This window comes from Saccharomyces paradoxus (genome assembly GCF_002079055.1).
Source record: "Saccharomyces paradoxus strain CBS432 chromosome XII sequence".
In the NCBI taxonomy this organism is placed as follows: domain Eukaryota; kingdom Fungi; phylum Ascomycota; class Saccharomycetes; order Saccharomycetales; family Saccharomycetaceae; genus Saccharomyces; species Saccharomyces paradoxus.
The window spans coordinates 334,218-356,596 of record NC_047498.1 but is presented as its reverse complement, the minus strand read 5'-3'; the positions used below and the strand labels follow the sequence as shown (position 1 = coordinate 356,596).

The following is a 22,379-nucleotide window of genomic DNA, read 5'->3' as shown; positions in this document are numbered from 1 at the left end:
GTAAAACGGTTCATCCTTATGCAGGGGAACTGCTGATCATCTCTGTATTGTTTCAAATTGACCAAATGTCCACGAAGGGTTACTTCGCGAACACCTAAGTCCGAAAAAAACACTTATTTATATTTAATTTCCTAAAAAAAAATAAATTTAGAATTCCTCATATACGATGGTGAAGCTATTGAAATAGTGTTGGAACAGAGATGGCCAATATAATAGTAATTCCAGTTGTCACATATATTTAATGTGATGACTCATTTTACTTATATATATATAACTAACATATCGTGTCCAATTAATAGATCTTTACTTCAAACTCAGTACTATCTGAATTTGTCGTTAACATTTCCTTCTGCAATAGCACATTCACACTTAAACGTGTCTGTGCATTAGTATGCGATGTAAGCATTAAAATTGTTACCATAGCAACTCATGTATTACTAATTTTTACTCGTTCCAACAAATATCATATATTGACTAGTATTCATGTTACTGGTATATTATCACATGCGGTGTAGGAAGATGACATAAATATTGAGAGACAGTCATCAAATTTAATGGAAGCTGAAAGGCAAGGGTTGATAATGTAACAGGACAATGAATCACAACATATAAAGGGAAGAAGATAAAGTAGTATTATTATGTAGAATTATGGACGCCTTTTTGTGGATTCCTATGTCCTCGAGGAGAACTTCTAGTATATTCTGTATACCTAATATTATAGCCTTTAGCAATAATGGAATCCCAACAGTTTTCCAATTATTCGCCTAATTCATAAGTTGATTCTTCCAACAAAATACCGCTAATATGAATACCAGGCAATAGATGATATTTGATTTTCATTCAAACTATTCAAATATTAAAAAGGAAGTTTATTATAATTTTCCATCAAATGCAGAAAATAGGAAACTAATATCTAAATCATTAAATGTACCATTTTACTTTTTTAACACCTTTACTTAAGATATCTTATCATGTGAACCGTATAAGAAATAATAACTATATATATCCGCTTAATTTTTGAATGTGATTACATTATTGATCCCAATTGTTTTGACTTGGAGAAATACCTATTTTGACTTTAACAACATCCATCGTGGCTATCGCATCTTGAGAACTATCATGCTCACCATTTTGGATTTTTCTGCTCAAAACTTCAAACGCTAAGTTTTTCAAAGACACCTTAAACTTTGTTTTTGAATAAAGTATTGCCGTATCTATCACCTTGTTATGAAATAACCTCATGACGTTTAGATCGTTCTCCAGTCCGTGCCCTATAAGTATACTATTTTTATTTATTAAATTTCCGGATAAAAATACATTAAGCGCCTCCTTGTACGTAGGACAATTGGTTCGATCAATCTCATGGACACCACTAAAGTCCGAATTTAAATCCACAATATCTCCTATTGGCTGAATCACATGGTCAAATAGTGTCTTTCCGGTGAAAAAATCCACAATTGTCAAACGTATCATCTCATAACCCAATGACGTGAACGCCATTTCACAGTCAAGAGAAAGGACATTCTCAACACCATCCATGTCTTCTGTGCTGGAAAACTTGGAAATTTTGCACAAATCATCATATGATTCCCCTCTAAACACGTGGTGAAAAAACGTCTTGCATCCAAGCCTTAGAAAAGAAACAGAGTCAGTAGTTTCGCCACAGCACGGATACTGATGGTTCTTGGTCTCTCTGTTGTACATTCTCTTTAAAGGATGATACCTGCATAAAGTTTTTTCCATGATGTCTGTCTTTTTAAAATTCGTACTGCAGCGCAAACAAGATGCATATAGTTGCGTATTATTGTCATCACTAGTTTCATTTTGCGTTTCCTTAACAGTATAGCCATTCTTTTCCAACGCCTTCACATCATGAACCAAAGCCTTTAAAGCTTCCATCGCTTTTGATTTAGTGGTGATGGTGCCTATATTACTGTTTGAATATGAATGGGGCTTGCCTCCTTTGAGAGGGCGCCCATTAACTTTGATCTTCGAGAGATCTCCCTTATATTTGAGTACATCTCGCAGTAAAATGCTCATGTTAAACTTGTAACTCTGACCAGACAAGCTATTTCTGGCTACATGTACTTCCAAGCGGGTGGCAAGTCTTTCAAGATCAATATTGCTTCTATTTGTATGTGAATACGCCTTTTGTAACTGCTTGAATAACTTCTGCAAAATCTTATACCTTTCTTGGAATCCAAGTGGCTGGTTTACCAGATCAACTGGCCTCAACAAACTTCCCATACTAAACCTTCCCGTTGGCACATATAGCCAAGCTGAACAAGCTCTGAATCATATGGTGAAGGCATTGATACTCACTCACAGATATCGTTACTCCATTTCTTTTTCTACTCATCATTTATTGTCGCCCTTTACGAGGTGCTTTTTTTTCGAGTGAAAAATTTTAGAGAAGCGATGAGCTAGAGTCCATTAACCTCTAGGAAAGGAAAACATTATATCACTTCCTGCTGCGTTTTGGGCATTCCTCTCTTAAGAGATTTTTTTCAAAATTTAAGTACCTCTGAATTAACCTAACGCCAAATTCTACTCTCGTTATTTCAAGGTATCTCTACTTTACGCAGTCGAATCATTTTTTTGAACCTGTTAAAATCTGCCAAGAATGTCCCAAGATAGAATTTTATTAGACTTAGACGCAGTTGAGCAAAGGTTAGTTCTCTTCAACTCTACCTTTCCTTCTGATTCTCTTGAAGCACCCTTCAACTTTAGCAGCAAGGAATCAACTTCAGAGAATTTAGACAGATTAGCAGGAACTATATTACATAGCCGTTCCATCGCCGGTCATGTCTTCCTTTACAAAAGCATTTTTTTAGAGATAGTGGCACGTTGGACAAAGAATCTCAAAAAAAAAGATTATGTTCTTGTAATCGAAAAATTAGCAAGTATTATTACAATATTTCCCTCTGCAATGCCATTAATTGAAGATTATTTAGATAAAGAGAATGATCATTTCATTACTATTCTTCAAAACCCATCTTCGCAAAAAGATTCTGACATGTTTAAAATACTATTAGCATACTATAGACTACTATATCACAATAAAGAAGTATTTGCACGCTTCATTCAACCCGACATTTTATATCAACTTGTGGATTTACTCGCCGAACATCAGGAAAGTCAGGTTATTATATTCCTAGCATTGAAAGTTTTATCTTTGTACTTGGATATGGGAGAAAAAGCCATAACTGATATGCTAGATGCTTACATAAAATCAAACGATTCATTATTGGGCCGTTTCGAGGGCGATTTTAAAGTAGATTACAGTTTCCTCGAACTGAATGAAGCCAAAAGATTTTCGAATTTTTCTAAACTACCCTGTGTTCCAGAATGTTTCACTATTAAAAAAAACCATAGCTACCTTATTATTGAACCTCAGGATTTAAATATTAAGGTCGCGTCCATTTGTGGTGTAATCGTCCCTAAGGTCCACACTACCCATGACAAAGTAGCCTACCCATTAACTTTTGTTCCTACTCAAAAAACGGTTTCTTCTCTTCGTCAACTAGGAAGGAAGATTCAAAATTCAGCACCGGTTATGCTCATTGGAAAAGCGGGATCTGGTAAAACCTTTTTAATCAATGAGCTAAGTAAATATATGGGTTGTCATGACTCCATTGTAAAAATTCATTTGGGTGAACAAACTGATGCCAAGTTACTGATTGGTACCTACACTTCTGGTGACAAACCAGGCACGTTTGAATGGAGAGCTGGGGTTTTGGCTACTGCAGTCAAAGAGGGTAGATGGGTACTCATAGAGGACATAGATAAAGCTCCTACGGATGTTTTATCAATTCTTTTATCTCTTTTAGAAAAGCGCGAGTTAGTCATCCCATCCAGAGGAGAGACTGTAAAAGCTGCAAACGGTTTCCAATTAATATCGACTGTCAGAATCAACGAAGATCATCCAAAGCAAAATTCTAATGGGAGTTATAACTTGAATATAATTGGTATGAGGATTTGGAATGTTATTGAATTAGAGGAACCTAGCGAAGAGGATTTGACGCATATTTTAGCTCAAAAATTCCCCGTCTTGAAAAACCTCATTCCTAAACTGATTGATTCATACAAAAGCGTCAAAAGTATTTATTTGAACACAAAGTTTATTTCGTTGAACAAAGGTGCACATACAAGAGTTGTATCCGTGAGAGATTTGATCAAGCTATGCGAAAGGTTAGACGTTCTATTCAAAAGCAACGGCATCAACAAACCAGATCAACTAATCGAGTCTTCTGTCTACGATAGTGTTTTCTCCGAAGCTGCCGACTGTTTTGCTGGCGCAATTGGAGAATTCAAAGCCTTGGAACCTATTATACAAGCAATCGGAGAGTCATTGGACATCGCTTCCTCAAGGATTTCTTTATTTTTGACGCAACATGTGCCCACTCTGGAAAACCTTGATGATAGCATCAAAATAGGAAGAGCTCTATTACTCAAAGAAAAGCTAAATATACAAAAGAAATCAGTGAACAGTACATCATTTGCATTTACCAATCATTCTCTAAGATTAATGGAGCAGATTTCTGTTTGCATGCAGATGACTGAACCTGTTTTACTAGTCGGTGAAACGGGTACCGGGAAAACTACAGTTGTTCAACAACTCGCTAAGATGTTAGCGAAAACATTAACGGTAATCAATGTTTCACAACAAACAGAAACTGGTGATCTTCTTGGTGGGTACAAACCTGTAAATTCTAAAACAGTTGCGGTTCCTATACAAGAAACTTTTGAAACTCTTTTCAATGCTACATTTTCTTTAAAGAAGAATGAGAAGTTTCACAAGATGCTACATAGATGCTTCAACAAGAATCAATGGAAGAACGTTGTTAAACTTTGGAACGAAGCTTACAAAATGGCTCAAAGCATATTAAAAATCACAAACTCTGAAACTGAGAATGAAAGTACAAAGAAGAAGAAAAGAAGACTTAACACTCATGAAAAAAAGCTGTTACTTGACAAGTGGGCTGATTTCAATGACTCAGTGAAGAAATTCGAGGCTCAATCTAGCTCTATTGAGAACTCATTTGTCTTCAATTTTGTCGAGGGTTCGTTGGTAAAGGCCATCAGAGCCGGAGGGTGGCTATTACTCGATGAAGTGAATTTAGCAACCGCAGATACCTTAGAAAGTATTTCTGACCTTCTTACTGAGCCCAATTCCCGTAGTATTCTTCTTTCAGAAAAGGGTGACGCTGAGCCTATAAAAGCTCATCCCGATTTTAGAATATTTGCTTGTATGAACCCTGCTACTGATGTTGGTAAAAAAGACTTACCTATGGGTATCAGATCAAGATTTACTGAGATATATGTACATTCGCCAGAACGTGACATTACTGATTTGCTTTCCATTATTGATAAATATATTGGAAAGTACAGCGTCAGTGATGAGTGGGTAGGAAATGATATTGCTGAACTTTATCTCGAAGCCAAAAAGCTTGCCGACAGCAATACGATCGTTGATGGTTCGAACCAAAAACCACACTTTAGTATCCGTACCCTGACACGGACATTACTTTATGTTACTGATATTATTCATATCTACGGTCTACGCCGTTCCCTCTATGATGGATTCTGCATGAGTTTTTTGACTTTACTTGACCAAAAATCTGAAGCCATTCTGAAGCCAGTAATAGAAAAATTTGCATTGGGAAGGCTAAAAAATGTCAAGTCCGTCATGTCACAAACACCCCCCTCCCCAGGACCAGAGTATGTTCAGTTCAAACACTATTGGATGAAGAGGGGTCCTAATGAAGTTCAAGAACAAGCTCACTATATCATTACACCTTTTGTTGAGAAGAATATGATGAATTTAGTAAGAGCTACATCAGGTAAAAGATTCCCTGTGCTTATTCAAGGTCCAACCTCATCGGGTAAGACTAGTATGATCAAATATCTTGCGGATATAACAGGCCATAAGTTTGTCCGTATAAATAACCACGAGCACACTGATTTACAGGAATATTTAGGTACATATGTTACCGATGATACTGGCAAGCTGTCGTTTAAGGAGGGCGTTTTAGTCGAGGCACTACGAAAAGGATATTGGATTGTTTTGGATGAGTTAAATCTTGCCCCAACAGACGTTTTGGAAGCTTTGAATAGGTTGCTTGACGACAACAGAGAACTTTTTATTCCAGAAACACAAGAAATTGTACACCCTCATCCTGATTTCCTTCTTTTTGCTACTCAGAACCCACCCGGTATATACGGTGGCCGTAAAATCCTTTCGAGAGCTTTCAGAAATCGTTTCTTGGAATTACATTTCGACGACATTCCGCAGGATGAATTAGAAATTATTCTACGTGAACGCTGCAAAATTGCGCCATCGTACGCAAAGAAGATCGTTGAGGTATACCGCCAACTATCTATCGAGCGTTCAGCTTCAAGGTTGTTCGAACAGAAAAATAGTTTTGCTACTCTGCGTGATCTTTTCCGCTGGGCTTTAAGAGATGCAGTTGGCTATGAACAGCTTGCTGCGAGCGGCTACATGCTTCTAGCTGAAAGATGCAGAACTCCGCAAGAAAAAGTCACTGTCAAAAAGACTTTAGAAAAAGTAATGAAAGTTAAACTAGATATGGACCAATATTATGCAAGTCTAGAGGATAAATCTTTGGAAGCGATCGGATCTGTTACTTGGACAAAAGGAATGCGCCGACTATCCGTTTTAGTTTCTAGTTGCTTAAAAAATAAGGAGCCAGTGTTACTGGTGGGTGAAACTGGATGCGGTAAAACAACAATTTGTCAGTTATTGGCCCAATTCATGGGTCGGGAACTAATTACGCTAAATGCTCATCAAAACACAGAAACGGGAGATATATTGGGTGCTCAGAGACCTGTACGTAATAGATCTGAAATTCAACATAAGCTGATAAAATGTCTAAAAACTGCCTTGAATGTTGCTAATGACAAAGATATAGACTTACAAGAGTTATTACAGCTTTACTCTAAATCAGATGATAAAAATATAACCGAAGATGTTCGAATGGAAATAAAGAAGCTAAGAGACAGTTTGAATGTTCTATTTGAATGGAGTGATGGCCCTCTGATTCAAGCTATGAAGACCGGAAACTTCTTTTTACTCGACGAAATATCACTAGCTGATGATTCTGTTCTTGAAAGGCTAAATAGTGTTTTGGAGCCAGAAAGAAGCTTATTGTTGGCAGAACAGGGCTCATCTGATAGCCTTGTCACAGCTTCGGAAAACTTTCAATTTTTTGCAACCATGAATCCTGGTGGAGATTACGGTAAGAAAGAATTATCCCCAGCGTTGAGAAATAGATTTACCGAAATATGGGTGCCATCCATGGAAGATTTCAACGATGTCAACATGATTGTATCCTCAAGGCTTTTAGAAGACTTGAAGAATCTTGCTGATCCAATTGTAAATTTCTCTGAATGGTTTGGCAAGAAGTTAGGAGGAGGAAATGCAACTAGTGGTGTCATTTCTTTACGTGACATACTTGCATGGGTTGAATTCATTAATAAAGTATATCCAAAGATAAATAACAAGTCGACTGCACTGATTCAAGGCGCCTCAATGGTATTTATTGACGCCCTTGGTACAAACAACACTGCTTACTTAGCAGAAAATGAAAATGATTTAAAGTCACTTAGAACAGAATGTGTTGTACAATTATTAAAACTATGTGGTGACAACTTGGAACTACAACAATTAGAAGCGAACAACATTATTGTGACTCAGGATGAATTGCAAGTTGGAATGTTCAAAATACCAAGATTTCCAGGTGGTCAGCCTTCATCCTTTAACCTAACCGCGCCTACTACTGCCTCAAACTTAGTAAGGGTTGTCCGGGCTATGCAAGTCCACAAGCCAATTTTACTTGAAGGTAGTCCAGGTGTGGGTAAAACAAGTTTGATTACTGCTCTTGCCAACATTACAGGAAATAAGCTTACAAGAATCAATTTATCTGAGCAAACGGATCTAGTAGATCTCTTCGGTGCAGATGCTCCCGGTGAGAGAAGTGGTGAGTTTCTATGGCATGATGCTCCGTTTTTGAGAGCAATGAAGAAAGGTGAGTGGGTTCTTCTAGATGAAATGAATTTAGCTTCCCAATCCGTTCTAGAAGGGTTGAATGCCTGTTTAGATCATCGAGGCGAAGCATACATCCCCGAATTAGACATTTCCTTTACTTGCCATCCAAATTTCCTGGTTTTTGCTGCCCAGAATCCTCAATATCAAGGTGGTGGTAGAAAAGGTCTTCCCAAATCTTTCGTCAATCGTTTTAGTGTGGTGTTTATTGACATGCTTACATCCGATGATCTCCTGTTGATTGCCAAACACTTATATCCAAGTATTAGCCCAGATGTTATTGCTAAAATGATTAAGCTGATGTCTACTTTAGAGGAACAAGTCTGTAAAAAGAAACTTTGGGGTAATTCTGGCTCGCCGTGGGAGTTCAATTTGAGAGATACGTTGCGCTGGTTAAAATTGCTCAACCAATATTCAATTTGCGATGATGTGGATGTGTTTGACTTTGTCAATATCATCGTTAAGCAGAGATTCCGTACTAGCAGTGATAAGAATAAAGCACAACTCCTTATTGAAGATATTTTTGGGGGATTCTCAACCAAAGAAAACTTTTTCAAACTCACAGAAGAATATATTCAAATCAATAACGAGGTAGCCCTAAGAAGTCCACACTACCGCTATCCAATCACTCAAAATCTTTTTCCGTTGGAATGCAACGTTGCAGTTTATGAATCTGTTTTGAAAGCAATCAATAATAATTGGCCGTTGGTGCTTGTTGGACCCTCGAACTCCGGTAAAACTGAAACTATAAGATTTTTAGCCTCAATTTTAGGTCCGAGAGTAGATGTATTTTCCATGAACAGTGATATAGATAGTATGGATATCCTTGGTGGTTACGAACAAGTTGATTTGACTAGAAAAATATCGTACATTACCGAAGACATAACAAATACCGTAAGGGAAATCATCTCGACGAATATGAAGCTACTACCAAATGCTGCTGCAATCATAGAAGGTCTGAACTTATTGAAATATTTGCTCAGTGATATCGTTACGCCTGAAAAATTCCAAGGTTTCAGAAGTCGTTTTAACAAGTTCTCCTCACACTTAGAAGGGCACTCCTCATTGAAAACCATTAATATGAATATTGAAAAAATGTCAGAAATCATCACTAAGGAAGCGTCGGTTAAATTCGAATGGTTTGACGGTATGCTGGTCAAAGCAGTTGAAAAAGGCCATTGGCTGATCTTAGATAATGCTAATCTTTGTTCCCCTTCCGTCCTCGATCGACTGAACTCTTTATTGGAAACAGACGGGTCGCTGCTTATCAATGAATGTAGCCAAGAAGATGGTCAACCAAGAGTTCTTAAGCCTCACCCCAACTTTAGATTATTTTTGACCATGGATCCCAAATATGGCGAATTATCCCGTGCTATGAGAAATAGAGGCGTGGAAATTTATATTGAGGAATTGCCCAATCGTTCTACTGCTTTTGATTGTCTCACTCTAGGACTCGAAGTCAAAAAGACGGATACTGACTTTGTTTCTATTGATGATGGTATCAAAAAAATAGAACTAAATGAATCAAATACGCCAATGCCATTAAAACACTTTGTTCCATCCTATTTAAGCAGACCCTGCATATTTGCACAAGTACATGATATCATATTATTATCAGACGAGGCTCCACTTGAAGAATCTCTTGCAGCTGTTATTCCGATCTCCAGTTTGGGGAAGGTTGATAAATGGGCCAATAATATTTTGAATTGCATGGAATACTCAGAAAAGAATATCGTAGAAAAGCTTTATGTTTTTATAAAATTTTTTACTGACATGGGTATCTTAGAGAAGATTAATAACCTATACGCTCCTGCAACCCTAAAACTGCAAGGGGCTTTGGGGATACATGATAAGCAACTAACAGAAGAAACTCTCTCACTTACCTTGAACGAGTATGTTCTTCCAACAATTAGCAAGTATTCGGATAAAATTAAATCTCCAGAGTCGTTATATTTATTATCAACTTTAGGTCTGTTACTCAACTCTTTGAACGCTCTCAAATCAATCAATGCGAAATCAACTCACGGAAAAATTGACGAACTGACGTACATTGAATTATCTGCAGCTGCGTTTAATGGTCGCCATCTAAAAAATACGCCTCGCATTCCAATATTCTGTATTCTCTACAATATTTCAACTGTAATATCTGAAAACTTCAAGACAAAAAGTTTGTTTTGCGGCTCTAACCAATATCAACACTATTGGGATTTGCTAGTTATTGTAATTGCGGCATTAGAAACGGCCACTACAAAGGATGAAGCACGTCTAAGAGTATACAAGGAGTTAATAGATAACTGGATTGCGTCCGCAAAAACTAAATCGGACATTGAGATAACTCCCTTCCTTAACATCAATTCAGAATTTACTGATGTTTTACATTTGTCAAGGGGCCACTCTATAACTTTATTATGGGATACATTCAGGAAGAATTATCCGACAACCTCCAATAGTTGGCTAGCTTTCGAAAAGCTTATTGAGTTATCCAAGAAATTTGACAGAGTGCGTCTGCTACAATTTTCGGAATCATATAGTTCTATTCAAGATTTGATGGACATTTTTAGGCTGCTAAATGAGGATGTGTTGGATAATAATTTACCTGAGTTTAACTTTCTGCTATCGAAGTTGGAAGATGGTATAAGCGAATTGGAACTCATTTCAAGTAAGTTTTTAAACAAAAGAAAACATTATTTTGCCACCGAATTTGACAACTTGATCAGATATACCTTCTCAGTCGATACAGTTGAGCTAATAAAAGAACTTGCACCTGCTTCTTCTTTAGCCACAGAAAAACTCACAAAACTTATTATAAACAAATACAATTATCCTCCCGTTTTTGATGTTCTTTGGACCGAAAATAATGCTAAGTTGACTTCTTTTACCTCTTCCATATTTTCGTCCCAGTTTCTCGAAGATGTCGTTCGTAAATCTAATAATTTGAAAACATTTTCCGGAAATCAGATCAAACAATCTATTAGCGATGCCGAATTGTTGCTGTCTTCAACTATCAAATGTTCGCCTAACCTACTTAAAAGCCAAGTGGAATGCTTTGAAAATATGTTGATGACATGGCTTAGAAGGATCATTGATATTCACGCCGGCAGGGACTGCTCAAAATTGAGTTTGAAAGAGATCAGCTCCCTCATAGAAGAAAAAACTGCTTCAGAGACATGCGTGACTTTTGCAGAGTACATTCTTCCTGCTCTAGAGTTGATTGAAAGTTCGAAATCACTAGAAGCATTAGGAGAGGCTTGGATCTTATTCGGTACAGGTTTGCTTTTGTTATTCGTTCCAGATTCTCCCTATGATCCAGCGATACATGATTACGTTTTATATGACTTATTTTTAAAGACCAAAACATTTTCTCAAAATTTAATGAAAAGTTGGAGAAATGTTCGTAAAGTAATCAGTGGCGATGAGAAGATTTTCACAGAAGAACTCATCAATGTTATAAGCGATGAAGATGCACCTCAATCCCCTAGGGTATATCGTACAGATATGTCTATTGATTGCTTATTTGACGAATGGATTGCATTCTTGACGTCAACTATGAGTTCTCAACAAATAAAAGAGCTTGTAGGCGCTTACGAGTGCAATTCGGATCAATCGGATCGTAGATTAGAAATGCTCCAACAAAATAGCTTTCATTTCCTGAACCGTCTCGAAAGCGGTTACTCAAAATTTGCCGATTTAAACGATATCCTTGCAGGATATATTTACAGTATCAACTTTGGTTTTGATTTATTGAAACTTCAAAAGTCTAAAGATAGGGCAATATTCCAAATCTCTCCTTTGTGGAGCATGGATCCTATCAATATTTCATGTGCAGAAAATGTTTTGAGCGCTTATCATGAGCTATCAAAATTCTTCAAGAAGAGTACTGTGGAAGATAGTTCGGTGGAAAAGGTTTTGATGTACTTCTTGATGCTGTTCAAGTTCCATAGAAATGACACAATATTACTGGAAATTTTCGAAGCTACCTTGTATACTTTGTATTCAAGATGGTCTTTGAGACGCTTCAGACAGGAACAAGAGGAGAATGAAAAGTCAAGTATGTTCAAATTCAGCGATAACTCAGATGATTACGAGACAGATTTCAAAAACCTGTTTCCAGATTACGAGGACACAGTTTTGGTAACTGATGAAAAAGATGCTTCCAGCCCTGAAAATCTGGATGAAATATATTTCCAGCTTGCCGACACATATATCTCGGTATTTGATAGAGATCATGACGCGAACTTTTCTTCTGAATTGAAAAGCGGTGCGATGATAACAACCATATTGAGTGAAAAGTTAGAAAACACCAAGATAGAAGAGTTAAGAAGCGGATCTTTGTCTGCTGTGATTAATAGACTTGATGAGGAAACACAATCTTTCAAAAATGCGAAAGATTTTGGTGATATTGATTTTTACCACGATTTCTCTATTCCAGAGTTTCAAAAAGCAAGTGATATTATCGAAACTGTTCTTAAGTCGGTCTTGAAATTGTTAGAGCAGTGGCCAGAACACGCTACCCTCAATGAATTATACCGAGTTTCCCAAGAATTCTTAAACTATCCTATTCAAACACCCTTGGCAAGACAGCTCCAAAAGATCGAACAAATATATACTTTCCTAGCTGAATGGGAAAAATACGCATCTTCTGAGGTATCTCTGAATACCACCCTAAAACTGATTACTGATTTGATAGTTTCATGGAGAAAATTGGAATTACGTACCTGGAAAGGTCTTTTCAACTCGGAAGACGAAAAAACTAGGAAGTCCATTGGTAAATGGTGGTTTTATTTGTACGAGTCAATTGTCATTTCAAATCTTGGTAATGAAAAGAAGGAAACCACCTCTAACACTACTCTTTTGGTGAGTTCACTTAACCTATTTTTTAGCAAAAGTACGTTGGGTGAATTCAATGCTAGACTGGATCTTGTAAAAGCGTTCTACAAACACATTCAACTCATTGGGTTAAGAAACTCGAAGATAGAGGGTTTACTCCATAATACCCTAAAATTCTATTATCAGTTTAAACCGGTAATTGATGAGCGCATTGCAAGTGGAAGAAAGAGCCTAGAAAAAGAAATTGACGATATAATCCTTTTAGCTAGTTGGAAAGACGTTAACGTTGATGCTTTGAAACAAAGTTCTCGTAAGTCCCATAATAACCTTTACAAAATTGTTAGAAAATACCGTGATTTGCTAGGTGGTGATGCGAAAACCATTATTGAAGCCGGTCTTTCGTATACCAACAAAAATAAGTTTAAGCTCCCTACTTTAAGGCAGCATTTCTACGAAGACCTCAACTTAGAGGCTTCGAAAAATTTAGTAAAAAAGATATCTAGTTGGAGTACGAGACCTGCGTCATTAAAAAATATTGACATGGTAACAAGTAACATGGACTCCTACTTAGAAAACATATCATCGCAGGAATTCCCTAACTTTGCAGATCTAGCTTCCGACTTTTATGCTGAAGCTGAAAGGTTGCGTAAGGAAACACCAGATGTGTATACGAAGGAGAACAAGAAAAGGTTGGCATATTTAAAAACTCAAAAAAGTAAAGTTTTAGGTGACGCATTGAAAGAATTAAGGAGGATCGGTTTAAAAGGCAATTTCAGAGAAGACATTCAAAAAGTTCAATCTTCAACAACAACTATTTTGGCAAACATTGCCCCCTTCAATGATAAATATTTAGATTCCGCAGATGCATTTTTTTTCAAGGTTCTTGACCTTTTACCTAAGCTGAGAAGCGCTGTGTCAAATCCAAGTGATGATATCCCTGTTGCTGCTATAGAAAGAGGTATGGCGCTCACCCAGAGTTTGATGTTTTCCCTAATTACAGTCCGTCACCCTCTATCGGTATTTGCGAATGATTATTGCAAGGTTAACGATATGATATTAGACTTAGAATGTTTTACGCACTTAAAGGGTGATATTGTTCATTGTTCATTAAAAACAGATATAGATAATGTCAGATTATTCGAAAAGTGGCTACCTTCTTTGTTAGACTATGCTGCACAGACCTTGTCTGTTATTTCTAAATATTCAACAACTTTAGAGCAACAAAAGGTCTTATTAGATGCAAAATCGACTTTATCTTCGTTTTTCTTACACTTCAATACAAGCCGAGTTTTTGATTCTTCATTTATCGAGTCATATTTTAGGTTTGAGTTATTTATTAATGAATTGTTAAAGAAGCTTGAAAACGCAAAGGAGGCAGGAAACGCTTTTGTTTTTGACACCATTATAGAGTGGATCAAAACAAACAAAAGGGTTCCTATTAAAAAGGAACAAAAGAGAGGTCCTTCCGTGGAAGAGATTGAACAAGCTTTCCGCCGTACTTTCACATCCATTATATTATCTTTCCAGAAGGTAATTGGGGATGGTTTTGAATCTATATCCGAAACTGATGATAAATGGTTATCTACTAGCTTCAAGAAAATTATGATAAACGTCAAACTATTAAGATCTGGTGTTGTATCTAAAAATATAGAGGCTGCATTATCTTTGTTGAAGAGCTTTGATTTTGCCACTACGGAATCGATTTACATTAAATCGATTATATCATTTACTCTACCGGTAATCACACGCTATTGCAACGCAATGACCGTGGTGCTTGACAGATCAAGAAACTACTACACGAACACAAGTCATGGTACGTACATTCTATCGACAATATTGCATAGCTTAGCCAAAAATGGATTTTGTTCTCCGGAGCCACCATCTGAAGAAGTTGACGACAAGAACTTGCAAGATGGTACGGGCTTGGGAGATGGTGAAGGTGCTCAAAATAACAATAAAGATGTCGAACAAGATGAAGATTTGACAGAGGATGCACAAAAAGAAAATAAAGATCAACAGGATAAGAATGAAAGAGAAGACGAGAATGAAGATGATGCCGTTGAGATGGAGGGAGATATGGCTGGTGAATTAGAAGATTTGTCTAATGGTGAAGAAAATGAAAATGATGATGAACATACTGACAGCGAAGAAGAAGAGTTGGATGAAGAGATTGATGACCTGAACGAAGATGATCCTAACGCTATTGATGATAAAATGTGGGATGAAAAGGCAAGTGATAATTCTAAAGAAAAAGATACAGATCAGAATTTGGATGGAAAAAATCAAGAGGAAGATGTACAAGCTGCTGAGAATGACGAACAACAGCAGGATAGTAAAGAAGGAGTGGATGAAGACTCAAAAGCACCTGAAGATGGCGATGAGGAAATTGAGAACGATGAAGATGCAGAAGATGAAAATGACGTTGGTGAACAAGAGGACGAAGTTAAAGATGAACAAGGCGAGAATTTGGAGGCCAACGTTCCCGAAATCGAAACCCTCGACCTTCCTGAAGATATGAATTTAGATTCGGACCGTGAAGAATCAGACGGAGATATTGATATGTCAGATGAAATGCCAGATGATCTAAACAAGGAAGAGGCTGAAAATGAAAATGAAGAAGTCAAACAAGAAGCCGGTAACGAAGATGACAATGAAGACGATGAATCAGACTCTCAAATAGATGTGAACGAAGCAGAAACAGCTTTTAACGAAGAAAAAGATGCTGAAGAGGACGTGAATATGACTAATGATGAGGGAAAAGAAAATGAAGAAAATGTCCCAGAAGAGCAAGTCATGTCCGATGAAGAATTAAAGCAGGATGATGGTATAGAAGACGACAAAGAGAAAGGAGGTGAGCAGAATACGGAGGGGCTTGATGGCGTTGAGGAAAAGGCTGATATTGAAGACATCGATCAAGAAGCTGCCGTTCAACAAGATTCCGGATCTAAAGGAGCTGGTGCTGATGCTACAGACACTCGAGAACAGGAGGACGTTGGAGGTTCAGGAACGACTCAGAATACCTATGAAGAAGACCAAGAAGATTTGACAAAGAATAATGAAGAATCACGCGAAGAAGCCACGGCCGCTTTAAAGCAATTAGGTGACAGTCTGAAAGAATATCATAGGCGTCGTCAAGATATAAAAGAGGCACAAACCAATGACGAAGAGAATGACAACTTGGAGAAAAGGAACGAACGTCCAGATGAATTTGAACACGTTGAAGGTGCAAATACTGAGACAGATACCCAAGCCTTAGGTTCTGCAACACAGGATCAATTGCAAACCATTGATGAAAATATGGCTATTGATGATGATAGGGAAGAACAAGAAGTGGACCAAAAAGACTTGGCAGAAGAAAGCGATAATGAAAAAATGGATATTGATGAAGAAGACATGCTATCTGATGTTGACGAGCATGATGCTAACAATGGTACCGATAGTAAAAAGTCAGGATTTATCGGTGAAAGAAAGACTGAGAAAGATCTTGAGAATGAACTTCCAAATGAACACTTCTTGCCAGATCAAGAGGATAAAGATGAACTGCAAGCTTTAATTGAAAACGTTGAAGATAATACGCATGATGCAAGCGCTAGTTTAACACCAGAAAGATCGTTAGAGGAATCCCGCGAATTGTGGCACAAAAGTGAAATCTCCACCGCCGAGTTAGTATCGCGTCTTGGCGAACAATTAAGACTAATTTTGGAACCCACCTTAGCGACAAAGCTGAAAGGTGATTACAAGACTGGTAAAAGACTGAATATGAAAAGAATTATTCCATATATTGCCTCACAATTCCGTAAAGACAAAATCTGGTTGAGAAGAACTAAACCCAGCAAACGTCAATACCAAATCATGATTGCACTTGATGATTCTAAGTCCATGAGTGAATCCAAATGTGTCAAACTCGCTTTCGATAGTTTATGCTTGGTCTCTAGGACATTGACTCAATTAGAGGCTGGAGGGTTATCTATTGTCAAATTCGGTGAAAATGCTAAAGAAGTTCACTCATTTGACCAACAGTTTAGTAACGAATCGGGCGCAAGAGCGTTCCAGTGGTTCGGTTTTCAAGAAACTAAAACAGACGTTAAAAAACTTGTCGCTGAATCTATTAAAATTTTTGAACGAGCCCGCGCTATGGCACATAATGACCAATGGCAGCTGGAAATTGTTATTTCTGATGGTATTTGTGAAGATCATGAGACAATACAAAGACTAGTACGTCGTGCTAGAGAAAACAAAATCATGTTGGTTTTTGTTATCATAGATGGCATTACTTCAAATGAATCCATCTTAGACATGAGCCAAGTAAACTATATTCCAGATCAATTTGGTAACCCACAATTAAAGATTACCAAATACTTGGATACTTTTCCCTTTGAATTTTATGTTGTTGTCCACGATATCAGTGAACTGCCCGAAATGCTTTCATTGATTTTACGTCAATATTTTACGGACCTGGCTTCTAACTGAGTATACCATAACAACTAAGAAAAGAAGCTGTACTATACGAATCGAATCAACGAAAATTTTGATACTGAAAAAAAAAAAAACTACTGTACATTGTAAATTATAATTAAACTAAACGTATATATCTATGCAAAACTTGATATAAAAAAAAAAATTGTTATTATTCAATTGCTTTATTCCGACATCAATCCTTTGCCAATTAGCCCTAAGAAATATTATTCCCATATGGGTAACCAATTCTCTTATTTTTTTTTGGAAGAGATTATCATTAAGTGAGATATTTAAAGAGAAAAAATTTTATTCAATCCAGAAATTAGTTGTTTATATCACAAACGACATTGAAGCAGGAAAGCTACTTGGGGGCTTGTAAACATTGGTTGTTGGAAAGAACAGACTAAATAACACCAGGAGGTGTGTCTAGACTTAGTTGGACGGGGTTTTTTTCTCGTGCTATTATATCTGTTCTCAACTCTTCTACTTATTTTAATGATGATAGCATGATTTATGTTGCTCGAAGTTAATCGATGTGAGCACAATGATTTCTCAAGACTACAACGGTATCTGAATTTTATTTCTTGTCAAAAAGTTTTATAAAAGGCGCTCTTGCTATAAATTTGCATTGTCAAACACATAATTTTTTACGTAAGTTTGAAAGAGCTATATAAATTGATGCTTCTATGAATTCCTCTTTACGCAGGTATTTCACTTCGGTGTGTGGAACATTTGTATTTGCACCGAAATTCAATGTGCTAAAACGTTGCATTATAACAGCAGTAAAAGAATAATAAATACGAGGGCCTAAGAAAGAAGAGCATGTCTAAAGGGAGGGTTAATCAGAAACGTTACAAGTATCCTCTTCCAATTCACCCCGTAGATGAGCTCCCAGAGCTGATCCTTCATAATCCATTATCTTGGATATATTGGGCATATCGATACTACAAAAGCACGAACGCACTGAACGATAAAATTCATGTAGATTTTATTGGGGATACCACTCTTCACATCACAGTTCAAGAGGACGATCAAATGTTATACCTTTGGAATAATGGGTTTTTTGGTACTGGCCAATTTAGTAGAAGTGAACCCACATGGAAAGCTAGAACAGAGGTCAGATTGGGTCTCAATGATACTCCCCTCCAAAATCGAAGAGGAATAAAGAGTAATCCTGAGTCAGAGTTGACTTTAGAGAAGGTGACACAACAAAGAAGGTTACAAAGATTAGAATTCAAGAAAGAACGTGCGAAGTTAGAAAGAGAGCTACTACAACTAAGGAAAAAAGGTGGTCATATCGATGAGGAAAATATCCTCCTTGAGAAACAACGAGAATCATTAAGAAAATTTAAACTGAAACAAACAGAAGACGTGAACATCGTTGCGCAACAGCAAGACGTTTCCGAATCCAGTTTAAGAAATGAAGACAACGATCTTCTTGATGAGAATGGCGATCTCTTGCAATTTGAGTCATTAGAATTAATGCCGGTGGAAGCTATGTTTTTAACCTTTGCTCTTCCTGTTCTTGACGTATCTCCTGCAGGTCTAGCTGGGAAACTGTTTCAATCGGATGCCAAATATAAGGACATTCACTTTTTTGTTCGATCATACGTGATATATCATCACTACAGATCGCACGGTTGGTGCGTACGATCTGGTATAAAATTCGGCTGCGATTATTTATTATATAAGAGAGGACCACCATTTCAACATGCTGAATTTTGTATTATGGGTCTTGACCACGACGCTTCGAAAGATTATACGTGGTATTCCAGCATAGCACGTGTTGTAGGTGGCGCAAAGAAGACCTTTGTATTGTGCTACGTGGAGAGACTAATCTCAGAGCAGGAGGCAATAGCACTATGGAAATCAAACAGCTTTACTAGACTGTTTAATGGTTATCAAGTTGGCGAAGTAGTATATAGGAGATGGGTTCCCGGAAGAAATAGAGACTAGAATATCAATGAAAATATAATTCCTTTGTATATATATATGTATGTATTTTTATCCGGATTTCAACCACTTTTATAGGCTTCGGATACCCATCCACAATCCCTAAATCCCTTGTTCTTTGCCTTAGGGCCTTTTACAGGGTCATCATATATTGCTCTCAGCTTTTCATTATGTGTGGCCGGTTTAGATACGCAAACAAACTTATTGTTGGGAAGGACGCATTTCAACTGAGATTTAGGGAAGGGACAAGGACAATCCTTCTGCTGCGCAACGCACGCTAAAGTGTCGGGGCACAAATACCCGTCACATGGGTTATTCAAAACTTGATCTTCATATGATTGTGGTTGTTGCTGGTGCTGTTGTTGATGATTGCCGAAATTGAAGAAGGCATTCACTTCGGTGCTGCCCAATAGAAGCAATGTAAAAATTAGACCAATACTCCAGCGACTGTGACTCATACTAGCGTGCCTTTCGGTTGTCTCTCGTCAAGCAAACCAATTCTATCTTCGCCATCAAAGGTCCTCTGAGCTTCCATCAAAATTATCTTCATAATAAGAAAGGACAGCTCAGAGCCACACCCAAACATCTACAAGGACCATCTTCCATTTCACATTGCATAACGAGAAAACCACATTGCAATTGTCTCTAGTAGAAAACGTTAATTCAATTATGTAGTTCTCCTGCATCTGTGTCAAGCGTCGATTTCTCATGTGACGAACTCGTTGTGACGATAAGTAAAGTGAGGGCAGTACTTACCGAATGAAAACCAGCCTAAAAGCATAGCCAAACGAGCATTTTATTACGAAAAAGCCATGAGAACCGTAGTAGAAGAAATCGGTAGCAATTACACTCGGCCCTTTCTTCTTTCTCTTGCTTTAACAAGTAGTATTACCTAATAAGTTTCACACATGACGCGTATTTTTTTTTTCAGTATCTCATCTAACGCGTTTAAGAAATTTCAGTAAATAATGAAACTATAGTAATACCAACAATATTCATTGTGGCTGTTTTAAAAAAAGCACCATCAAACAATACAGGTACAGCAGTAAACACCAGAGAGAACGCGCATAATAATAAGTATATACTCTCGCACATGTATTATGAAATTAGCCAGTTTAGTGAAGCCTACAACAAAATCTTAAGGAATTCATCATCTCATTCATCATGTCAATTGGTCATTTTCGTTTCTTGCCTTAACATTGATGCGCTGTGTGCGACAAAGATGCTGTCACAATTATTCAAAAAACAACTAGTGCAATCTCAGATAGTACCGATCTTTGGGTATTCTGAATTACGACGCCATTATTCCCAATTGGATGAGAATATAAATAGTCTGCTATTGGTGGGGTTTGGAGGAGTTATTGATTTGGAGGCCTTTTTAGAAATCGATCCACAAGAGTACGTTGTCGATACGGATGAAAAGTCTGGGGAACAGAGTTTCAGAAGGGACATCTATGTGTTGGATGCTCACAGACCGTGGAATCTCGACAATATATTTGGATCACAAATCATCCAATGTTTTGACGACGGTACGGTGAATGACGCATTAAGTGAACAAAAAGAAGCGTACTACAAGTTGCTAGAACTAGACCAGGAGAGTGATAACGGTGAAGTCTCAGGTGACGATGATGATGATGACGGCGGTGAAGATGAGGCGACTGACGCCGATGAGGCCACAGACGAAGACGAAGAAGGCGAAGGCAGTGGGAGAATATCTAATAAAAGAAGTAATTCCTCAACTGGATCTAATGATCCTTCAAAGAGAAAGCAACGGAAGAAGCAAATCCATGAATATGAGGCTGTATTGGAGGAATATTATTCTCAAGGTACAACAGTGGTTAATTCGATATCTGCACAAATATATTCATTATTATCTGCAATTGGGGAAACAAATCTTTCAAATCTGTGGTTGAATATACTTGGTACGACCTCGTTGGATATCGCGTATGCTCAAGTTTACAACCGATTATACCCCTTATTGCAAGATGAAGTGAAACGACTAACACCAAGTAATAGGAACTCAGTAAAGACACCTGATACATTGACGTTAAACATCCAACCGGATTACTATCTTTTCTTGCTAAGGCATTCTTCTTTATACGACAGTTTTTATTATTCTAACTATGTCAATGCCAAACTGTCCCTATGGAATGAAAATGGGAAAAAGAGGTTGCATAAGATGTTTGCTAGAATGGGTATACCACTAAGCACCGCACAAGAGACCTGGCTCTACATGGACCATTCTATTAAGAGAGAACTTGGGATAATTTTTGACAAAAATTTGGACCGTTACGGGTTACAAGATATAATTAGAGATGGATTTGTTAGAACTCTCGGGTATCGCGGGTCCATAAGTGCCAGTGAATTTGTCGAAGCTCTTACAGCTCTTTTGGAAGTAGGTAATTCAACTGATAAGGATAGTGTGAAAATAAATAATGACAATGAAGACGATACAGATGGAGAAGAAGAAGGAGAGGATAACAATGCTCAAAAATTGACAAATTTAAGAAAAAGATGGGTTTCGAATTTCTGGCTAAGTTGGGATGCTCTAGACGACAGGAAAGTGGAACTATTAAGTCGTGGCATACAATTAGCACAAGACTTACAGAGAGCAATTTTTAACACCGGAGTTGCCATATTGGAGAAAAAATTAATCAAGCATTTAAGAATTTATAGATTATGCGTCTTACAAGACGGCCCAGACCTAGACTTGTACAGGAATCCATTGACGTTATTAAGATTAGGAAATTGGCTCATAGAATGCTGTGCGGAATCCGAAGACAAACAATTGCTGCCCATGGTTCTTGCTAGCATAGATGAAAGTACGGATACGTATTTGGTTGCTGGGTTAACACCTAGGTATCCCCGTGGACTAGACACGATACATACAAAGAAACCAATTTTGAATAATTTTAGCATGGCGTTCCAGCAAATAACTGCAGAAACGGATGCTAAAGTGAGAATAGATAATTTTGAAAGTTCCATAATAGAAATTCGTCGTGAGGATCTTTCACCATTCTTGGAGAAGCTGACCTTGAGTGGATTGTTATAGTCAAATCTATGTCAATCAGTCGAA

General features: G+C 37.4%; 5 protein-coding genes across 5 annotated transcripts; 3 read left to right on the top strand and 2 right to left on the bottom strand.

Moving 5' to 3' along the window:
• Nucleotides 1–1,032: 1,032 nt before the first annotated feature.
• On the bottom strand, nt 1,033–2,247 carry REX3 (RNA exonuclease; the record flags this gene model as incomplete). The annotated part of the gene is made up of 1 exon (XM_033911990.1): nt 1,033–2,247. The coding sequence occupies one exon, from the start codon at nt 2,245–2,247 to the stop codon at nt 1,033–1,035; it is 1,215 nt and encodes a 404-aa protein (XP_033767881.1).
• A 376-nt stretch (nt 2,248–2,623) lies between these two features.
• Nucleotides 2,624–17,362, top strand: REA1 (AAA family ATPase midasin; the record flags this gene model as incomplete). The annotated part of the gene is made up of 1 exon (XM_033911989.1): nt 2,624–17,362. The coding sequence occupies one exon, from the start codon at nt 2,624–2,626 to the stop codon at nt 17,360–17,362; it is 14,739 nt and encodes a 4,912-aa protein (XP_033767880.1).
• An 810-nt stretch (nt 17,363–18,172) lies between these two features.
• Nucleotides 18,173–19,306, top strand: SEN2 (tRNA splicing endonuclease subunit SEN2; the record flags this gene model as incomplete). Its single annotated transcript, XM_033911988.1, has 1 exon — nt 18,173–19,306. The coding sequence occupies one exon, from the start codon at nt 18,173–18,175 to the stop codon at nt 19,304–19,306; it is 1,134 nt and encodes a 377-aa protein (XP_033767879.1).
• A 59-nt stretch (nt 19,307–19,365) lies between these two features.
• LCL2 (Lcl2p) lies at nt 19,366–19,761 on the bottom strand (the record flags this gene model as incomplete). Its single annotated transcript, XM_033911987.1, has 1 exon — nt 19,366–19,761. The coding sequence occupies one exon, from the start codon at nt 19,759–19,761 to the stop codon at nt 19,366–19,368; it is 396 nt and encodes a 131-aa protein (XP_033767878.1).
• A 635-nt stretch (nt 19,762–20,396) lies between these two features.
• CDC45 (DNA replication initiation factor CDC45) lies at nt 20,397–22,355 on the top strand (the record flags this gene model as incomplete). Its single annotated transcript, XM_033911986.1, has 1 exon — nt 20,397–22,355. The coding sequence occupies one exon, from the start codon at nt 20,397–20,399 to the stop codon at nt 22,353–22,355; it is 1,959 nt and encodes a 652-aa protein (XP_033767877.1).
• Between the last annotated feature and the right edge of the window lie 24 nt (nt 22,356–22,379).